This window comes from Loxodonta africana, chromosome 1 (assembly GCF_030014295.1).
Source record: "Loxodonta africana isolate mLoxAfr1 chromosome 1, mLoxAfr1.hap2, whole genome shotgun sequence".
Classification (NCBI taxonomy): Eukaryota; Metazoa; Chordata; class Mammalia; order Proboscidea; family Elephantidae; genus Loxodonta; species Loxodonta africana.
The window spans coordinates 227,918,016-227,936,931 of record NC_087342.1 but is presented as its reverse complement, the minus strand read 5'-3'; the positions used below and the strand labels follow the sequence as shown (position 1 = coordinate 227,936,931).

The following is an 18,916-nucleotide window of genomic DNA, read 5'->3' as shown; positions in this document are numbered from 1 at the left end:
TTGTAGTTGAGGCTATGAGCTATCTCACAGCCTTGCAGTTGATCCCTTTTCCGCTTAGGTTAATTGTTTTCGTGTTTGAACGTTAGAACTCTTGAATTTTATGCTATGCAAATTTTACCTCAATGAAAAAAATACACAGAATTCTGAATGGCGTACACAGTTTTCTCTTTCCTTGTTCTTATTGTCATTCCCTAAATATTATATAATCAAAGTTTTGACATTTCTGTCACCTAAGAATTACAATGAGAAACTTAAAAAAAAAAAAAATCCAACTGGTAACTGGTAGGTTTGTTTATTTATGTGATTGAGTACTAGTTTTATTGTCTGGCCATCAGATAACACGGTCTGTACACGACCTGCCTTTAGGAAGTGAGGAGTATTTTGTGACCTGGTGTGATCAATTCTGTAAGTGTTCCAAGGACAGCTGAAAGAGGTTTAAGTCCACTCTGTAGAAACAAAGTTGGTCATACATTACTGGCTACATTGTGGTACCCTCTATTTACTCACTCGTATTTTGCTTACTTGAGCCATCAAAATCAGCTACGCCATTGCTTCTGATGGGCATTGTCTCTAATGACAAATTATCCTCACGTTTGCTAACAATTTTACTTTAAATATTTTGATTAATGTTATTTGGTGCATAAATGTTGATTTCATTTGTAATTGCACCCTTATTAATTTAAAATTATTCTCTTTGACACATGTAAAATGACAAATACAATGCTTTCTGCTTTTAATTCTCTTAATAATGGCCCCCAAGACTTTTATTTTGATGTATCTATCATTAGTATAAGAAGCCCTGGTGGTACAGTGGTTAAAGTGCTCAGTTGCTGACCCACTAGTGGCTCTACAGGAGAAATGACCTGTTGATCTGATCATGTAAAGATCACAACCTAGAAAACCCTACGGGACAGTTCTATTCTGTCCTGTAGGGTCGCTATGAGTCCGTATAGACTCGATAGCACACAGCAATAATGACAAGTGTTAGCACAATGCCTGACACACAGGCTTATTAAATGTTGGTAACGAGCAAAAACTGAAACCAGGAAGTAAAGTCAAGTCCTGTTTGGTTTCTTTCCTGGGAAGATACATATTCTACTCCCTTCCCCTCCCTCCAATGGCATGCCTTCCTACGGAGATAGGAAATATGGAAATAGTTAGAAAGGACATTCCAGAACTCTACCCCACAGCAGAGGGCAGCTTTAACTGCAAATCTCAGAAGTGGCTAGGATATGGGGTAGGGCCACGGGGCAGTGAGCGGGCTCCGGTGGACGGTGACAGCAACACACACAGCAGGATGTACAGGACAGATGGGATGTCTGTGGTTGAGCTCAGAGAGCCACATCACAGAACACGTGGCAAGATGGACGGGATGCTGTGGGGCAGAAGGCAGAGTGTGTGGTGAAACGCGGTTAAGAGCCGGGAGAGAGAGAGCACAGCAAAGATGCAGGGGCAGCTCTATCCACAACACCAAAAGGTGGGGACAGCCCGCGTGTCCACCAACAGATGAATGGGACAACAAGACGTGGTAAATCCATACCATGGAATATTACTTCACCATAAAGAGAAGTGAACTTCGGATACATGTCACACATGGCTGAACTGTGAAGACATTATGCTGGTTGAAATAAGTCAATTGCAAAAGGAAAAACCTTGTATGATCCCACTTATATAAAATACCTTATACAGGCAAATGGGTGGAGACCACGGTTCATTAGTGGTTACCAGGGGCTGGAGGGAAGGGAGAGTGGGGCTTGTTACTGGAGGGGCACAGAGTTTCTGTTTGGGGTGATGAAAATGTTTTGGAAATATTTAGAGGTGATGGTTGCACAGCGTGATGAATGTAATTAACGCCACTGAAGTGTACACTTAAAAACGGTTAAAATGGCAAACTTCAGTGTCACCACAATAAAATTTAAAAGAACAGAAAAGAAAGAAAGATGCAGGGGAATGAGAACAGGGTTTATGTGCCTTTGTAAAGAAGGTGGTGAAGCCCTGCGAAAAGCAATAGTAACTGAACCCGGACTCCCTGTGAGTTTGCCTGTCAAACTGCTTTCTGCAAGGTGACTCCCCGCCCCGCAACGCTCTGAAGAGGTCTTTTGCAGCAGATTTTCCCAATACAATAAATTGTTTGATTTCTCAGATGCTGCTTCCATGGGCATTAACAGTTGACCCAAGTAGAATGAAATCCTTGACAGCTTCAATTTTTCTGCCATTTATCATGATGTTGTTTATTGGCCCAGTTTCAAGTGAGTCCTGTTTTTTGACAGGTTTGGGTTATATTTAAAATATTCATTTCAGGAAAGCTGCTGGCTCTTCCATCCCTGGACTAGGGCTTGCTGAATGACGGATTTCCCAACGGGGTCCACCCTGGTCAAGGAAAACGCGGAGGCTATCACCTGGGGCTTTAGAACATACGCAGCCATGCTGGAGAGGAGCTCACAGCTCAAAGTCTGCTTTTTGGCTCCTTCAGCCAACGTTACTTTAATGATCCGAGTGATCTGACGATCTAAGGGGAGAGAAGAGAAGCACCAGGGCACAGCTGTTTGTTGTTTAAAAATATTTTTAACTTCAAAGATAGCCTGGCTGAACAAATAACCCAAAATACTCTGCTCTGATGCGCAACCACAGCTTGATGGCAACACAGAGAACATTAGAGAGACAGAGAGAAAGCAAGGCTCCGAGAAAGAGACAGACAGAGATGAACACGCAGAGACAGAGTCTGAGAGAGAGAAGATAGTCACTTATATCACTGCAGGTCACTTAAGTCCTACCAGGTCCAGGAAATACCAGGCGACCCTGCTGCTTCATGAAAACAGATCTTCTATGCATTACTTGGCACCGACAGCTTCAGCTTCATGAAGACAGATCTTCTATGCATTACTTGGCACCGACAGCTTCAGCGTTTCTCTTGTCACTGCTGATGACAATGACACTGATGGCAAGCCCTTACTGACCACTTAGTGTGAGCCAGGTCTGTTCTGGGGGCTGCGAGTACTATCTCAGTCCTTAAAAGAAACCTATGAGGCAGGTGCTAGAATCACTCATTTTACAGATTGTCTCAGTCCTCTAGTGCTGCTGTAAGAGAAATACCACGAGTGGACGGATTTAACAAAGAGAAATTTATTTCCTCACAGTAAAGTAAGCTAAAGTCCAAATTCAAGGCGTCGGCTCCAGGGGAAGCCTTTCTGTCTCTGTCTGCTCTGGAGGAAGGTCCTTGTCCTCAATCTTCCCCTGGTTGAGGAGCTTTGCAGGTGCAAGGACCGCGGGTCCAAAAGATGCGCTCTGCTCCCAGTGCTGCTTTCTTGGTGGTGTGAGGTCCCCAACTCTTTGCTTGCTTCACTTTCATCTCTTGAGAAGTAAAAGGTGGTGCAGACCACACCTCAGGAAAACTTCCTTTACACTGGATCAGTGATGTGAATCCCCCCCTAATCCTCTTTAACATAAAATTACAATCACAAAATGGAGGACAACCACAGACTACTGAGAATCATGGCCTAGCCAAACTGATAAACACATTTTTGGGGGGACATAATTTAATCCAAGACACAGACGTGAACAGCTGGGGAGGGTCAGATAACTCACCCAGGTTCCCAATATGACCTCACAACAGTCGCAGGACTCAGCCCTGGTCTGTCTATCCTGCACGTCCCCAACCACTGGGCTCTGCTCACCAGCTCCACGTCTGTACCAAGGTGCGTGCCCCCAGAAAGCTTCACCTTCCATCCTCAATGGACAATGCAGAGCCCAGCGACTCGGCTCTTATTGCAAACTTGTTTAAAAAATAAAATACTCTTTCTGAACCACCTGGGAAACTGCATTTTTCCACTGTCCTCTCCCAGTGCAAAGCGATGGTACATATCGTACCAAGGAAGTACCAACCAAACCCACTCATTATAAGGGAAGGAAGCCGCATCCTCTTGGCTTTCGGCGTGCTGTCGTATTTTTTCCCTTGCTGCAGGAAGTAGAATTCTTTCAACAAAAACTTTCTGTCTAAAAATAAAGTGGCACCAAACTCTGCACTTATACGTCTTAGTTGGATACATCTGCTTTTCACTCTATTTTCCCAGGTGTGAAGACCCATCCACTGGTCTGCCCGTCAGTCACGACACAATCCCAAATGCAGCGTAATTAGCGGGAAAGCCAAAGCTATGTCCAGTGGACTAACTGGTTATCTAGGAGTGCTGGGAGTAGCTTTATTTTAAAATCAACCATATACACCTTATCTCAGCTGTCCTCCTCATAAACCAGTTGCCGTCAAGTCAGTTCCAACTCATGGCACCCCCGTGTGTGTCAGAGAACTATGCTCCACAGGGTTTTCGATGGCTGATTTTTTGGAAGTAGATTGCCAGACCTTCCTTCCGAGGCACCTCTGGGTGGACCTGAACCTCCAACCTTTTGGTTTGCAGCCAAGAATGTTAACTGCACTACCCAGGGATCCCATCCTACTTACAATCTGGCCTTAAGCAGGGTTTGCCAAGATCCAACCCCAGGACCATGAAATAATATTTAGAGGCAACTGTTGGCACTGTGGAGCCCTCGTAGCACAGTGGTTAAGAGCTTGTCTGCTAAGCAAGAAACAGTTGATCGTTTGAATTCACCAGCCACTCCTTGGAAACCCTATGGGGCAGTTCTACTCTGTCCCATAGGGTCACTAGGAGTCGGAATGGACTTTATGGCAATGGGTTTGAGTTTTGTTTTTTTTTTTTTTGGTTGGCAATGTGCTATTGGCCTCCAGTTTCCTTCCTTTTGACCCCGCCCCAAACTTGCCTGCATTCCTTTTCCTTTCTTTTGCCAGTCTGTGTCTCCCACTTTTAAGATATCACCATGCTTGCTTGAGGGCTGCTAGATTGCCATTAGAACTTCTATTTATCAGAGAGGTTGCAGAAGGGCTCCTCGACATTACAGGCTGATGACCCTTATTTTCAGAGCTGGCAGACTCTATTAGAAAGGATACTATCTTAAACAGTTATACCATGGGAGAAGTCCACCATTAGTTGAGGGAAAAAAAAAAAAAGGCATATATAATTTTGGGGTTCTTTAAGGGACACATACACCGATGGGTGACAGCAGGAACACATGAGAGTAATTATGTACACTTTTTAAAAGTGTTCAACAATAATGCACCAAAGGGTATTTGAAAAAACAAGTCCCTATGTGATGGAGAAGGAAGTTTTATCAAGATTAGAAATCTAGCCTAGAGACAGGAAGCAGATAATTGAGACCCAGGAGAATATCTTTGTAGGGACAAAAGGAAACAGGTATCTAAAACTGCCAATAAAAATCAGCATTTTTATAAAAGATAAAGACAAGGACATGCCCAGTAAACTCTTTAGGTTTTCAGATAACACCCTGCCTATCGGAATGCTGACTGGAATCAACATTAGACCTCCTGGGGAAGGACATGCAAAGTAACAAATTTACTTGAAAAAGTGTAAGGTGCACATATTCCATCACATTATAGGCCCTGAGATCAAGATCACAACCCAAGAAAGGGTTCTGAGAATCTCTACATAGTTCCCCTGAAGATATTTAAGCTACTATCCTACTCTGGCTAAAAGCGTCCCCAGTATAGGCATGTATGGCCACTGGGGCCGGGGTCTCCCGGAAGGGTATCAGAAATCAACAGGCTGTCATGTGTCCTCATACAAAACCTGGTATGTCCCCACATGGGACACTGGGTATAGTCTTGGTCACCATCCGTGCAGAGGGCTAGAGTAGATCCAGAAATTGTCCAGAGAAAGCCAACCAAAAATATCAAGGGAGTAGAAGTAGTAATATTAAAAAAAAACCAAGCCTATTGCCACTGAGTTGATTCTGACTCATAGCAACCCTAAAGGACGGAGCAGAACTGCCCCATAGGGTTTCCAAGGTGCGCCTGTTAGATTCGAACTGCTGATCTTTTGGTTAGCAGCCATAGCTTTTAACCACTATGCCACCAGGGTTTCCACAGAAATAGTAATAAACCCAGTGCCATTGAGTCGATTCCGACTCATAGTGACCCTATAGGACAGAGTAGAACTGCCCCCATAGAGTTTCCAAGGAGCACCTGGTGGATTCGAACTGCCAACCCTTTGGTTAGCAGCCGTAGCACTTAACCACTAAGCCACCAGGGTTTCCAGAAACAGTAATAGCCATACCAAAATCCAAACCTAACCCACTGCCATCAAGTCAATTCCAAACTCATAGCGACTCTACAGGACAGAGTAGAACTAGCCATAGGGTTTCCAAGGAGCAGCTGGTGAATTGGAACTGCCAACCTTTTGGTTGGCTGTCTAGCTCTTAACCACTTTGCCACCAGGGCTCCAGTAATAGCCATAGCAGCTAACAATTAAAGAGTATTTGCTATATGCCAGGCACTATCCTAAGTGCTTTACATGTGTTAACTCAATCTCTCAACCACACCATGAGGTAGGTACTGTTATCAAACCCATTGTAGAGATGAGAAAACCAAGGAATAGAGAGTTTAAGCAGCTTGTCTAAGTCACACAGCTAATAAGACAGAACCAAAATTTGGACCTGGTACCAGATCCCATAGGAGCCCTGTTGCACAGTGGTTAAGCACTCGGCTGCTAACCAAAAGGTCAGTGGTTCCAATCCACCAGCTGCTCTGAAGAAGGGTGCGGCAGTCTGCTTCTGTAAACATTTACAGCCTTGGAAACCCTATGGGGCAGTTCTACTCTGTCCTATAAGGATACTATGAGTCTGAATCAAGTTGAAGGCAACAAGTGTTTTTTTTTTTAGTTTACCAGATCCCAGGCTCTCCACTACAGGCTACTTACACAGGAGGAAGACTGAACAAAATTCTACACTATTCCATTTGGGGGTGGCAAATGCTACATGCGGTTTATCTTTGTTTGTAAAGCCAAGACAAGGTCTGACAGGGAAAACATGGACTTTGTACCAAACTGTAGGTTATTAACATTAAGATAAAGTAAATATGAGACAAATACAAGGAAGACTGCATTGTTAAATGTATTTTTAAAAGAAGAACTGAGGCTAAAACTTCTACGGACTCAAGAAGGATGCTGGCAGTCAATCACATGCTGTGGCAAGAAACCAGGTTTGCTCTGAGGTGTCTTCCTATCCTTTTGGGTGTGAGGTAACAGGATTTCCACACCTACTCTCCCAGGAATATCCTTGGTAACTCCTACTAGAGGCAAACCACAGTCTTCCTGAGTGTGGCGAAGCCTTGGTCCCTTTCCTGCTATGCTTCCTGTAACTTGGGTCTCCCATCACCTCCTTGCCCATCTCATCTCTAATGAGCTCCTGTCCAGGAAAGATGGTCTGTGGTTGTGGTTAGGAGCTCTCAGCCTGAAGTGACAGGAGGTTCTGACCAAAGGGCTGTCACCTTTATCTGTTGGAGACGTAGTGGGTCAGTGGGGCCTACAGCTGGGTCCAGTTTTATAGCTGAGGACCTCTAAGTAGGCACTTACCCTCTGCCTGCTTCCTAGTTTATGCTGGAGAAGGTAAGCTAACAGAGCAGAAGGCCATGATGGTCTCTGGGAAGAGTCCACGTCTTAACTGTCAGCCTCAAAAGAGGAAGACTCCTGCTCCTTGGGTTTCCAACATTACCAGCTCTCTTTGCCAAACACCCCTCTGAGGAGAAGGGTTGTCTGGAGAGAACTGTCCAAGGAACACCCAGCTACAGTGTAGCCAATCCCTCAGACAACAAAGGGCCTACAGATGATCTGGTTTATTTCAGATGCCCGCTGACCTGGGAGCTCAGAGAACAAGGCCCCACACTGGTCTATGTGCTGTCTGTTTTGGGGAGGAGAAGATGGTGTACTGGTGCAAGGGGAGTGGCAGGACGTAAAAAGAAAAGAAATAAAAGGGGAGGGTTGACAAGTCTAGGCCTAGAGAACAGGATCAGTGGCAAGAGCAAACTCATGGAAATATTAACCACGATCGAACGTGTCCCTCTCTAAGGATGAGAGAGAACTGCATGCTGGCTTTCTTCAGCACAAAGACTCTATTTAGAGAAGAGGGTTAGAATGTGAGCATTCCGGGCGCAAGACAGGCCCTGCCCTTCTACTCACCTACGCAGTTATCACAAAGGCTACAATGGGAGGCACGAGGGGGCCGGAAAATCTTGCAGGTGAAACAATACTTAAGTTTCACGGTCTGGCCGTTGATGATGACTTCTTTGGTTCTGGGAGGTGGGCGGTACCCCCCTGAACTGGTGCCGTTTGCGATATCTGCAGAGGAGAGAAGAGCACACACCCTTAAAATGATCACTTGACCTCAGGGCTCTCCTCACTGTCACTGCAGAGTCCATGTGTGTCAGTGAAGCGGGCACACGATGCCCCAGGGACAGACCAATGGGGTGGGGCACAGGTGGCTGGTGGCCCGCCAAATTCATGCTCCTCAACAAGGTTTGGGGCCTTCATCCAGAAGGGGCTGTGCAGCCAGGACTCAGGCTTTGCTATTTCTGAACAGGTGGGCACAGTCACGTGACAGCTCCAGCCACTGGGAGCCAGCACAGGTGCCCTCCCCCCAGCCCCACCCACTCTCCTTTGCTCCCCTCCAGACCCTCCAGAGCGACCTTGGAAGCCACCCACCTAGCTTGGTGGCGCCTTTCTCACCTGGGATCCCTGAATGAAGGGCTGAGGAGGGCAGACCCCCTGACCTGTTCAGAGGCCATCCTGTTCCATAAACTACTGTTGTTGTGTGCCAACTCGCAGCGGCCCCAGATGACAGAGATAAACTGCCCCACAGGTTTCCTAGGCTGTAATCTTTAAGTGAGCAAATTGCTAGGTCTCTTCTCCCCTAGAGCGGCTGGTGGGTTCCAAACGCCGGCTTTTCAGTTAGCAGCTGAGTTTTAACCACTGGACCACCAGGGCTCCTTATCAAACCTCTATTGTGTTGAGTCTCTCAAGTGTCGGGTCTTATTTGTTTCAGTAGTTAGCGTCTCCCTACAATGCCCTGGCTAAGGTTTACAGCAGGATCAGGCGCAGTGGTAGAATTCTTACCCTTCATGCGGGAGACCTGGGTTCGATTCCTGGCCAACGTACCTCATGCACAGCCACCACTCATCTGTCAGCGGAAGCTTGAGTGTCGCTGTGATGCTGCACAGGTTTCAGTGGAGTTTCCAGACTAAGGCAGACTAGGAAGAAAGGCCTGGCAATCTGCTTCTACAAATCAGTCAATGAAAACCCTGTGGATCACAGAGGTCTGATCTGCAACTGACTGTGGGAACGGGGCAGGAGTGGGCAGCATTTCCTTCTGTTGTGCATGGGGTTGCCATGGGTTCAGGCCACCTCCAGGGCAGCTAACAACAACATGTTCCTCTCTGATGGTGTACCCCAAATCCAGGCCAGGCATCTCTTCATTTGATGGTGGCCTCCTCAAAAATGCTAGGTATGGGGTGAGGGAAATATATATTTTTTAAAATATGTTCTTAAAAAATCATTAAATGTATATTTTTAAAAATCATTAAATGTATATTTAAAAAACCATTTACTATTTTGCTTCTTGTTTGATGATTTTATTGCTTGACTAGCATCTTTTACATTGAATTTTAGAGAACCAGTTTTAAACATGTTAAAGAAAACACCAACATGTATATTTAAATTTTTTTCATTTTATCCTATATCCTGGTGCTCATCCCCGATTTCACATTAGAATCGCCAGTGGAGTTTTCATAACTCCCCTAACACTATACCCTGTCCCTGACCAATTAAGTCAGAGTCCCTTGTGGCAATTTCTAATGTGCTGCAGGGTTGAGAATCCCTGCTCTACAGGAAGATAAAACATCCAGTTTTATTCTCAGCTGGACCCCCAACAGCCCTACTGAAACCAAATCAAACTAGCTGTCCTCAAGTTGACTCTGACTCGGTGACCTCATGTGTGTCAGGGTAGAACTGTGCTCCATAAGGTTGTCAGTGGATGACTTTTCTGAAGCACATTGCCGGGGCTTTCTTCCAAGGCACCTCTGGGTAGAGTCAAACCCCCAACCTTTCAGTTAGCAGCCAAGTGTGTTAACCATTTGCAACATCCAGGGAGAGCCCTATTAGGCTTGCCAAAAAAGAATGTGAGGCAGCTAGTTGTCCAATTAAGAACAGGAGGCCACAGGTAGATGGAAAATAACAAGAATACTAGTGAGGGCCTTAGCTGAGACTTCACAGGCTGATAAATACAGGGGAGCAGGCTCTGGTATCTGATGGCATTCCTGGGGAACTGTTTATAGTCTTTCTCCCAAAACAGAGCTGATAATATCAAAGGCAGCTGTTCAGGTTGGTTAGTATACATTTAAAAGAACACACAGAGAAGGAGCTCTGGTAGCGCAGCAGTTAAGCGCTCACCTGCTAACTGAAAGGTTGGTGGTTCAAATTCACTAGCCGTTTTATGGGAGAAAAGACCTGGTGGTCTGCTCCCATATAGATTACAGCCTAGAAAGCCCTATAGTGCAGCTCTACTCTGTTCTATAGGGTCTCTATGAGTCAAAATTGACTCAACTGCAGTTAAGTATCAGCACGGATGGTTTAACCAATAAGCAAGGTAAGCTTATGCATAAGGCATCAGCAAAACAGGGGAACAGTTGTCTAAACCAATGACCCACAGTTGCCAAGCAGGACATAAGGAAAAGTGAGTGCCACAGTGGGCAGGAACTGGCAGGGCACTAAAAGCAACTGATACCAGTTCCAGTGTGTCAGGCTGTGTGGCTGGAAATAAAGTTCACGAGGGCACCCCCGGGCAAGGTTGTTTAGGCTATGAGGACCCTACCACTTCAACACCTTTGCTGACATCTGTCTCCTACAGTCCCCTCCTGTGTAATTGAAACCCCTATCTTGGTGGTTCTCTTGGGAGTACACTATTTCTTTCTGATAAACAAGAGGTGGGGGCGGGCTGTTGAGTCTACCTCTTGGTGCGTCCACCCAATATGCAACTGATCCAACATGACACATTATATTAATGCCATACTATATATTAATATGTTGTATATAATAACAGGTCTCTGATCCATTCTGAGAGAACTGTCTTGTACATCCACGTCTGCTGATCCAGCAACTCCAGCCAGGAGGGCCAGCACTGCTCTTTGCCACGATATAAACACAACGGTATGCTCTTGTGCACATCCTGGTAAACAACCAGTGGGAACTCCAGTCTCAGATGATGCACAAAGTGAGGGAACTCAAGTAACTCAACCACTGCAGTGAATTCAATCAAGTTACTGTTTAACAGTATAGCATTTACATACAGAGTTATGTCATAAGTGTTACAAACAACAATATTTATAATTCCAAATTTAAATTTGTTTGGAACACATGCAGATGCAATCTACCATCCAACCAAAAACCAAACCCCGTGCCGTCAAGTAGATTCCGACTCATAGCGACCCTATGGGATAGAGTAGAACTGCCCCATGCGGTTTCCAAGGAGCGCCTGGTGGATTCGAACTGCTGACCTTTTGGCTATAGATCTTAACCACTATGCTACCAGGGTTTCCAGTATAATACTAAACCCACTGCCGTCGAGTCGATTCCAACTCATGGCGACCCTATAGGACAGAGTAGAACTGCCCCATAGAGTTTCCAAGGAGCGCCTGGTGGATTTGAACTGCCGACTTCTTGGTTAGCAAGCAGCTGTAGCACTTAACCACTACGCCACCAGGGTTTCCAGTATAATACTAGCTGCATTTAAAAAGAAGTTGCATGATGAATAGCAAACACACACACATACATATATACACGTATATACATATAACTCACATATCCTGTTTGAATGCATGAGTAAGCAGGGGGGCACCACAGTTATCAGTGTTTAGGGTCCTCACATGCCTTAATCCAGCCCTGGGTATGAGATAGCCACAGTTACAACTAACGTCTGTAGATTTCCAAGGTGGTAGTGAAGCTTTTTTTTTTTTTTGTGAAGCAGGCAGTCATGAAAGGGTTATTAACCATCCCATAATAGTTGTTTTTCAGCAAAGTCTACTCTTGCTATGTTTTGGTTACAACTTTTACTGCACTTAACCATGATCAGTGGAATCCCCAGGTTTGTTCTCTTCTCCTGGCAGGAGGCCGAGTGGCAGGTGCACTGACTCTGAATCAACCCACTATATGACCTTCCCGGGGTGGCGGTAGCGAGCCAGCGGCTTTTTTTTAGGGCCCTGTGCCAGTATTTTTAGAGCTGTGCGCAGACACTCATTCACTAAAATTATGCAGCCTCTGGGTGCATCACGAGACCGAAGATCCTCCCCTCGCTGGTCATGCATATGTATGTCACTCCCTATATAAGGAGCAAATCTGTCCTGGTTCTGGGAGCTGGCAGCCTTAGGTCATGAGGCCCAGCCTGTCTCCCAGTTTGCAGACTGTGAATAAACCTTTCTATTCTTCCAACCTTGTGTCTGGCTGGCTGGAATTCGCTAGTCTGCTTGACAAGAACCTATTAGTTGACGGCTTCAGTTGGAGTGAATCCTCTTGTCTACTCAGGCCCCTCCCACAAGCTCTTCCTTCAGGAAAGAGGTTCTCAACCTTGGCAGGGAATTAGGTGAGATCTTTAAAATCCCTGATAGCTTGGGCCTGCCCTCGAAGATTTCAGGATCTTTAAAAGCTCCCCAGGTATTCTAATCCACAGCCAAAGCTGAGAGCCCCTGCTTCAGGTCCTGGTCACTCCGAGTGGCCCAGCGGCATCTGCATCCCTGGAAGCTTGTGAGAAATGCAGACTGTTGGGCCCCAGCCCACCCTGCTGACTCGGGGTCAGCACTATACCAAGATGCCCCAGTGACTCCTGCCCTTTAAACTCTAAGAACTACTGCTTCTTCTTGTTAGCTGCCACTGAGTCGGCCCCCAACTCATGGCAACCCCATGTACAATGGGATTGAATTGCTGTGACCCACAGGGTTTCATTGGCTGATTTTCAGAAGTAGATAGCCAGGCCTTTCTTCCTAGTCCATCTTAGTCTGGAAGCTCCACTGAAACCTGTGCAGCATCATGGCAACACGCAAGCCTCCACGGACAGACGGTGGTGGCTGCACACGAGGTGTGCTGGCTGGGAAAGAAGCCGGGTTCCCTGCATGCTCTACAGTACCCAGAAATGCTCCCTCATCCATACATCATTCATACACACCTCTCACCCTCACACCCCTCTTGATTATGCACCCAAATACACTCACTTGTGTGAAATAGAACAAAGAGAACACAGATTCACTCAGATGAAGGGGCCCCGTGACAAAACAGCCGGTCACCCAGGCATTCTCATGCTGATCCCACGGTGACTGAGCACAGCGGGTGGATCTGAGAACTGCACCCTCCGCCCTCATCAGGGCTGCCCTCCCTCCTGACAGAATCCACAGCTCACAGGCCACCCCAGTCTTCCAGAAGAGACTATCAGAGGCCTGCAAACCTCCCACTGGCCCAAGGCTTTGCTGTTTATTAAAATACTAATCCCAGTGGCAGGGCAAACAATGTGAGCTGCAACCAGCCATTTACTTTTCAGAGAAAAGGGAAGTTCCACAAGCAGGCTGTAAAAGGAGAAGACACGGAGTTCTAGAACATGCAAAAGAGAGGAGAAGGCAGAATCCCGGCAGAGTCAGATGCCACTTCTACTCCATCCTCCCTGAGGACCAGCCCTTCTACCTAATCAGCTGTGGGGCTGCCCCAAGGACTCTGGGTGGCCTGGCACAGCAGGAGACCCTTTCTTGGAGTGTGCCCCCTGCCTGGCACCCCAGGTGCTGGCCTTTCTAATGGTGCTAAATATAGCTACACTGGGAGAGGCAGCCAGGCTCCAACAGCATCTACACTGAGAAGAGGGAGCGTCTCAACTGATTCTGGAATAAGGAGAAGACAGGAGAGACGACACAGCTGTGCATTCCTCTAAACGTAAGGGTGGAAATGGCTGCTGTGAACACATCAAAGATAAGGTCAGGGCTCTGTGGGGGCCAACTGGGTGCCACTCAGGCCTCAGTGAATAATTTGGTGCTTCCCTGGCCTTAGGCCAGCTTTGAATCTGCTCTATTCAGCTCCTGCAAACATGAGTAGAAAAACAAGAAAGTCAGATAGAGATTTTTCTTTTCTTTTTTTTTAAATTAATCCAGTCAGTAAAATTTGTGTCAGAAAAGTTTGAAAACTAAATAGTCAAAGCAAATATTTAAAAAAAAGTAGGAACGGCAAACTTAATAACACAAGAACAGGTACTGAACAAGCCTAGTTCTGAGCAGCCATGACTGGGAAAAGTTGTTTGCTAGCACTCCTTCTGTCAAACTCCTGGATCCTGAAGTTCCAAAGCACAGTTCTGAAAGATTAAAGGGTTGATACGAAGTGTCCTGAAGGCTGGAACTCCACAGACACAGAAAACGGAAGCTGAGGCATTAAAATAAAAACATCAAGAAAACAAAAGCTCTTTGATTAAATATTTGGAAGTCTCTTTATGTAAAAGAAATGCAAGAATCAGAAGGCTGGGATTCTAGACACAGATATGCCATTAAGTAACTGTGGGGCCACAGAACTAAGAAAAAAAAAAAAAATAAAGTCAACTAATATTTATTAAGTACTTGTTATTAGTTGCCATCGAGTTGGCCCCTGACTCATGGCGACCCCATGCCCAGTGAAATGAAACAGAGCCTGGTCCTGCGCCTTTCCCATTATCAGCAGCTGTTCAGATGGTAGTGACCATAGGGTTTTCTTTTTCTTTTTTTTAAATACTTTATTTAATTTGCTGTTGTTGAGAATACACACAGCAAAAACATACAGCAATTCAAGTTTCTACAGGTACGATTCAGTGACTGACAACATTCTTCGAGTTGTGCAGCCATTCTCACCCTCCTTTTCTGAGTTGTTCCTCCCTCATTAACATAAACTCACTGCCTCCTAAGGTTTCTATCTAATCCTTCAAGTTGCTATTGTCAGTTTGATCCCATACAGTTAGATCTTAAAATATCATAATGCTAAGGGCAGACATTCTTTACTAGTTAAGCTAACTTACTGTTTGGTTTTAAGAAGACTTCAGGGCGTATTTTTCATTTAAAGTTTAAAGATTATCTTTGGGTAATAGTTTTTGGGGTTTATCCATAAGGCTTCATTGGTTGATTTTCAGAGGCTGGTCACCAGACGTTTCTCCCTGGTCTGTCTCAGTCTGGAAGCGCCACTGAAACCTGTTCAGCACTGTAGCAACATGCAAGCCCCCACGGACCGTGGCCACTCTTAAGTGCCTACTATAAGCAAAATCATGGTGGCCTGTGTATTACAGAGCAGAGCTGCTCCACAGGGTTTTCCTGGCTGTGATCTTTATGAAAGCAGGTTGCCAAACCTTTCTTCTGTGGCGCTGCTGGGTGGGTTGGAACCAGCAACCTTTAGGAATGGAGCACAAACTATTTGCACCACCCAGGGACCTAGGTCACCAGGAGTTGGAAGCAACTTGATGGCAACGGTTTTTTTTTTTTAAAGCAAAACACTGTGTCAGATGCTAAGGAGGACCCACAGATGAGCCAGGCGTGGCTCTAGTCTGGGGAAGGGCCCAGGAGGAGTCTGCTGAGGCTTCTTGACAAGGACAGGGTGCCTCCTAGCCACCATCTTGCCACCTGGGCCATTCCGGTCTATTCTCATGGCCCTTGGGGTCAGCTTTCCACGTGCAACCTGATGATGAGGAGACCTGGGCCTCTCCCAAGGCACCCCAGGTGCTCCTCTTCTCTCCCTATGCATGACCTTACGGAGTCATGCTCAAAACAGAGCTGACTCCTTGCACTTCGCTGAGGGGCGATGCTGCTTCCCGCATCCCGGCATTGCACGTGACGTCTCTGCCTGGGCTTCCCTTTCCTGCCATCTGCCTAGATAATTCCGGTGTCTGAGGCCCACTCCCCGAGCTGCATTGCTCATTTCCTCCTCTGGGCTCTTGCTGATTCAGTTCATCTACTTATTCAGTCAGTCTATGTTTACTGTGCTGCTACGACGTGCAGGGCTCTGTGCTGCGAGCTGGGGACACAGCAGGAACGAGCCAGGCTGTCTCTGCCACATGTTGTCTGCAGGTGGGAGGAAGACCCCGTACCTGATAGTACACCTGTCACGGGTTTGTTTACATGGCTCCCCTAGATGCTACCTCATCTTCATGTTCCCACTGACCAGCAGAGGGTCCCACACACAGTAGGTACTCAAGAAATACCTGCTGCTGCTGCATGAATGACCAATTGCTCCGGCAGGTAGGGAGGAAAGATGCTGGGATCCACAGGACTGCTGTGTTCTACACCTCCGCACCCACCCGTGAGTCCCTGCCTGCTGGGGACTGAATTGTGTCCCCCAAGAAAGACATGTTAAAGTTCTAACCCTTGGTACCTGTGAACCTGACCTTGTTTGGGAACAGCATCTTTGAAGATGTTTTCAGTTAACATGAGGTCATACCTGACTAGGGTGGGTCCTAATCCCATCAGCGTGCTGTCCTTGTATAATGAAACCTGGGAAGCCGGAACTCGATGGGACTGCCTTGCTTTTCTGAGTCTCTCAAGTTTTCTGCCTTTGACAAGGTGCAGTCTTTTCTATCACTCGTTTTAGTGGAAAATATTTGAGTTTCCCTTCTCTGACAGATTTCCACCTTACACAGGTTCCGGCTTTCACAGGTTTTACTGTAAAACAGAAGGGAGACAGACAGATGGAGGAAGGACACCACGTGATGCTGTAGCTGCAAACCAAGGGATGCTCAGAGCTACCAGAATCTAGGAGAGAAGCACGGGACAGATTTTCCCTTAAAGGCTCTGAAGGAACCAACAAGGCTGACATCCTGATCTGGGACTCCCAGCCTCCAGAACAGTGAGGCAGCACACTCCTGTTCTTATAAGTCCCCCAGTTTATTAGGGCAGACCCAGGAAACTAATGCAGGGCCCTCATCTGCTCCCACGCCTGGTGGCCTCCAGGCCATTCTCTGTGCCATGACGCCTCCCTCAAAGGGAACGCCTCTCACAGGCCATTCTCCTACTCCTCCTCCACTGTGGAGAAGTAGCTGCTGACCCAGCACTGGTCTCCCCCAGCCAGTCCGTGCCGCCTGAGGGGTGCTGGGTTATGTGGTCAATGTCTACCAAGGCTTACCTGAGGCTTCTGTTTCTTTCACTTGACAGATTCAACCCCTATCCCAGACCTAGAGCTTTCAGCTGTACCTGCATCCAGGGCCAGAGGTGAGTAACCGGGCCTTGAAACCAAGGGCCTCAAATACCCACCTTAGGAAAAAAAGATGTTTCTGTTCAATGTTCAGGCTGATGCCAATGGCGATTATTTAAGCTTTCTCTCATCCATGGACGTTATGAAATACCCATGGCATGACGGGCGAAGTAAATGGTGGTGTTCCGGCTCTTACTACTGTTGTTGTGTGCTGTTGACTCCAACTCATGGTAACCCTATAGGACAGAGTAGAACTGCCCCGTAGGGTCCCAAGATTGTAATCTTTATGGAAGCAGACAGCCACATCTTTCCTCCATTGGAGTGGCTGGTAGGTTCAAACCACTGACTTCTGGTTAACAGTCGAGCATTTAACCACTGTGCCACCAGGGCTCCTTGATCCTGCTCTAACCCTCCATTATTCTGCTTGTTTTTGTTTTTACTGTTGGCAACAATTGTGCCTCTGCTTCCTAGGGCTGCTTTTTGTGGTTTAAATATAGCTCTTGAAAAAGAATAATCTCAGTCTGCAAATAGCTAATGGTTAAAGAACACTAGAATTTGGGGACAAACCTCTAGTATTCTATAAGTTTCTGTGAGTCAGTATCTCTGAAAGGGCATTTTTAGACACAAGTGTTTTGAAAGAAAACTTAAAAGCTTGAAACAATCTTTTCCTTCTTAAAGGTTTCCCCACCCCAAATTGTTGGGAGTTGTTGGCTCTGAGGCAGAAATAATAACAGCACCTTTGTCCAGTGCCAACCTCACAATCAGACCTACGTACAGAGAATTAGGAGACCCAGGGCAAAGGAAGGGAAGGTTGTTCAGTGTGAACTCGGGGACAAGAAACTTCCCGTGGATGCTACTGCACTCCAAGAGAAGCCCTGGGCTTGCCCAATGTCTCCGTAAGTAGGTGGTTGGTACCCGTACCGTTGTCTTCGAGTTGATTCCAACTCATAGCGACCCTATAGGTTGTTGGTTATATGCCTACTATTCCAAACTCACTTTCCAAAATACAAGTCATCTTTTCTCAAAGGAATAGCAGCAGGGTGTTCACATCCTGAGAGACCCCTCTCCTGACTTACTGATTTCTACCCCAAATTCAGGGGCCAAATTGCTAACTACATTTTATCGTCCAAGATAACTGGGTTCTGCTTTTTTAAAATGCAAAGGGATCACTGCAGCACTTTTCACAACAGCCAAGAGGTGGAAACAACCAAAATGCCCATTAAAAGATGACTGGGTAAACAAAACGTGGTATGTACACACTATGGACTACTACTCAGCTATAAAGAGAAATGAACTCTTGATGCATGCTGCCACATGGGTGAACCTTGAAAACATCACGCTGAGCAAAATAAGTCAGTCGCTAACCAAAAAATCAAATTCATTGCTGTAGAGTCGATTCCGACTCACAGCGACCATATACGACAGAATAAAACTGTTGCATAGGGTTTCCAAGGTTGTAATCTTTATGGAAGCAGACTGCTATACCTTTCTCCCTTGGAGTGGACGGTGGTTTTGAACTGCCAACCTTTCAGTTTGCAGCTGAGTGCTTTAACCACTGTGCCACCAGGGCTCCTGTCAATCACAAAAGGATAAATACTGTATGATCTCACGTATATGAAACAAGCAAATATATAGAAGCCAAAGATTATTAGTGATTACCTGTGATGGGAGGGTGAGGAACACAGGGAGTTTTGGCTTGGGGGCACTGAGTTTATGTCAATGGTGGTAGAATAATTTGGAAAAGGGTAATGAGGATGGCTGTACAACTTGAAGAATGTTATCAATGTCACTGAATTGTACAGGCAAAAATTGTTAAGAAAATATATGTTCTTGTA

The 18,916-nt window shown here is 46.1% G+C and overlaps 1 protein-coding gene across 2 annotated transcripts in view; it reads right to left on the bottom strand.

Annotated features, from left to right (window-relative positions):
* The window catches only part of ZDHHC14 (zinc finger DHHC-type palmitoyltransferase 14), a 350,736-nt gene that overhangs the window by 85,892 nt on the left and 245,928 nt on the right, over positions 1–18,916 (bottom strand). For both annotated transcript variants that reach the window (XM_064292695.1, XM_064292699.1), the window contains exon 3: positions 8,040–8,198. In XM_064292695.1, coding sequence (XP_064148765.1) covers positions 8,040–8,198 — 159 coding nt within the window. The remainder of the gene's footprint in view (positions 1–8,039; positions 8,199–18,916) is intronic.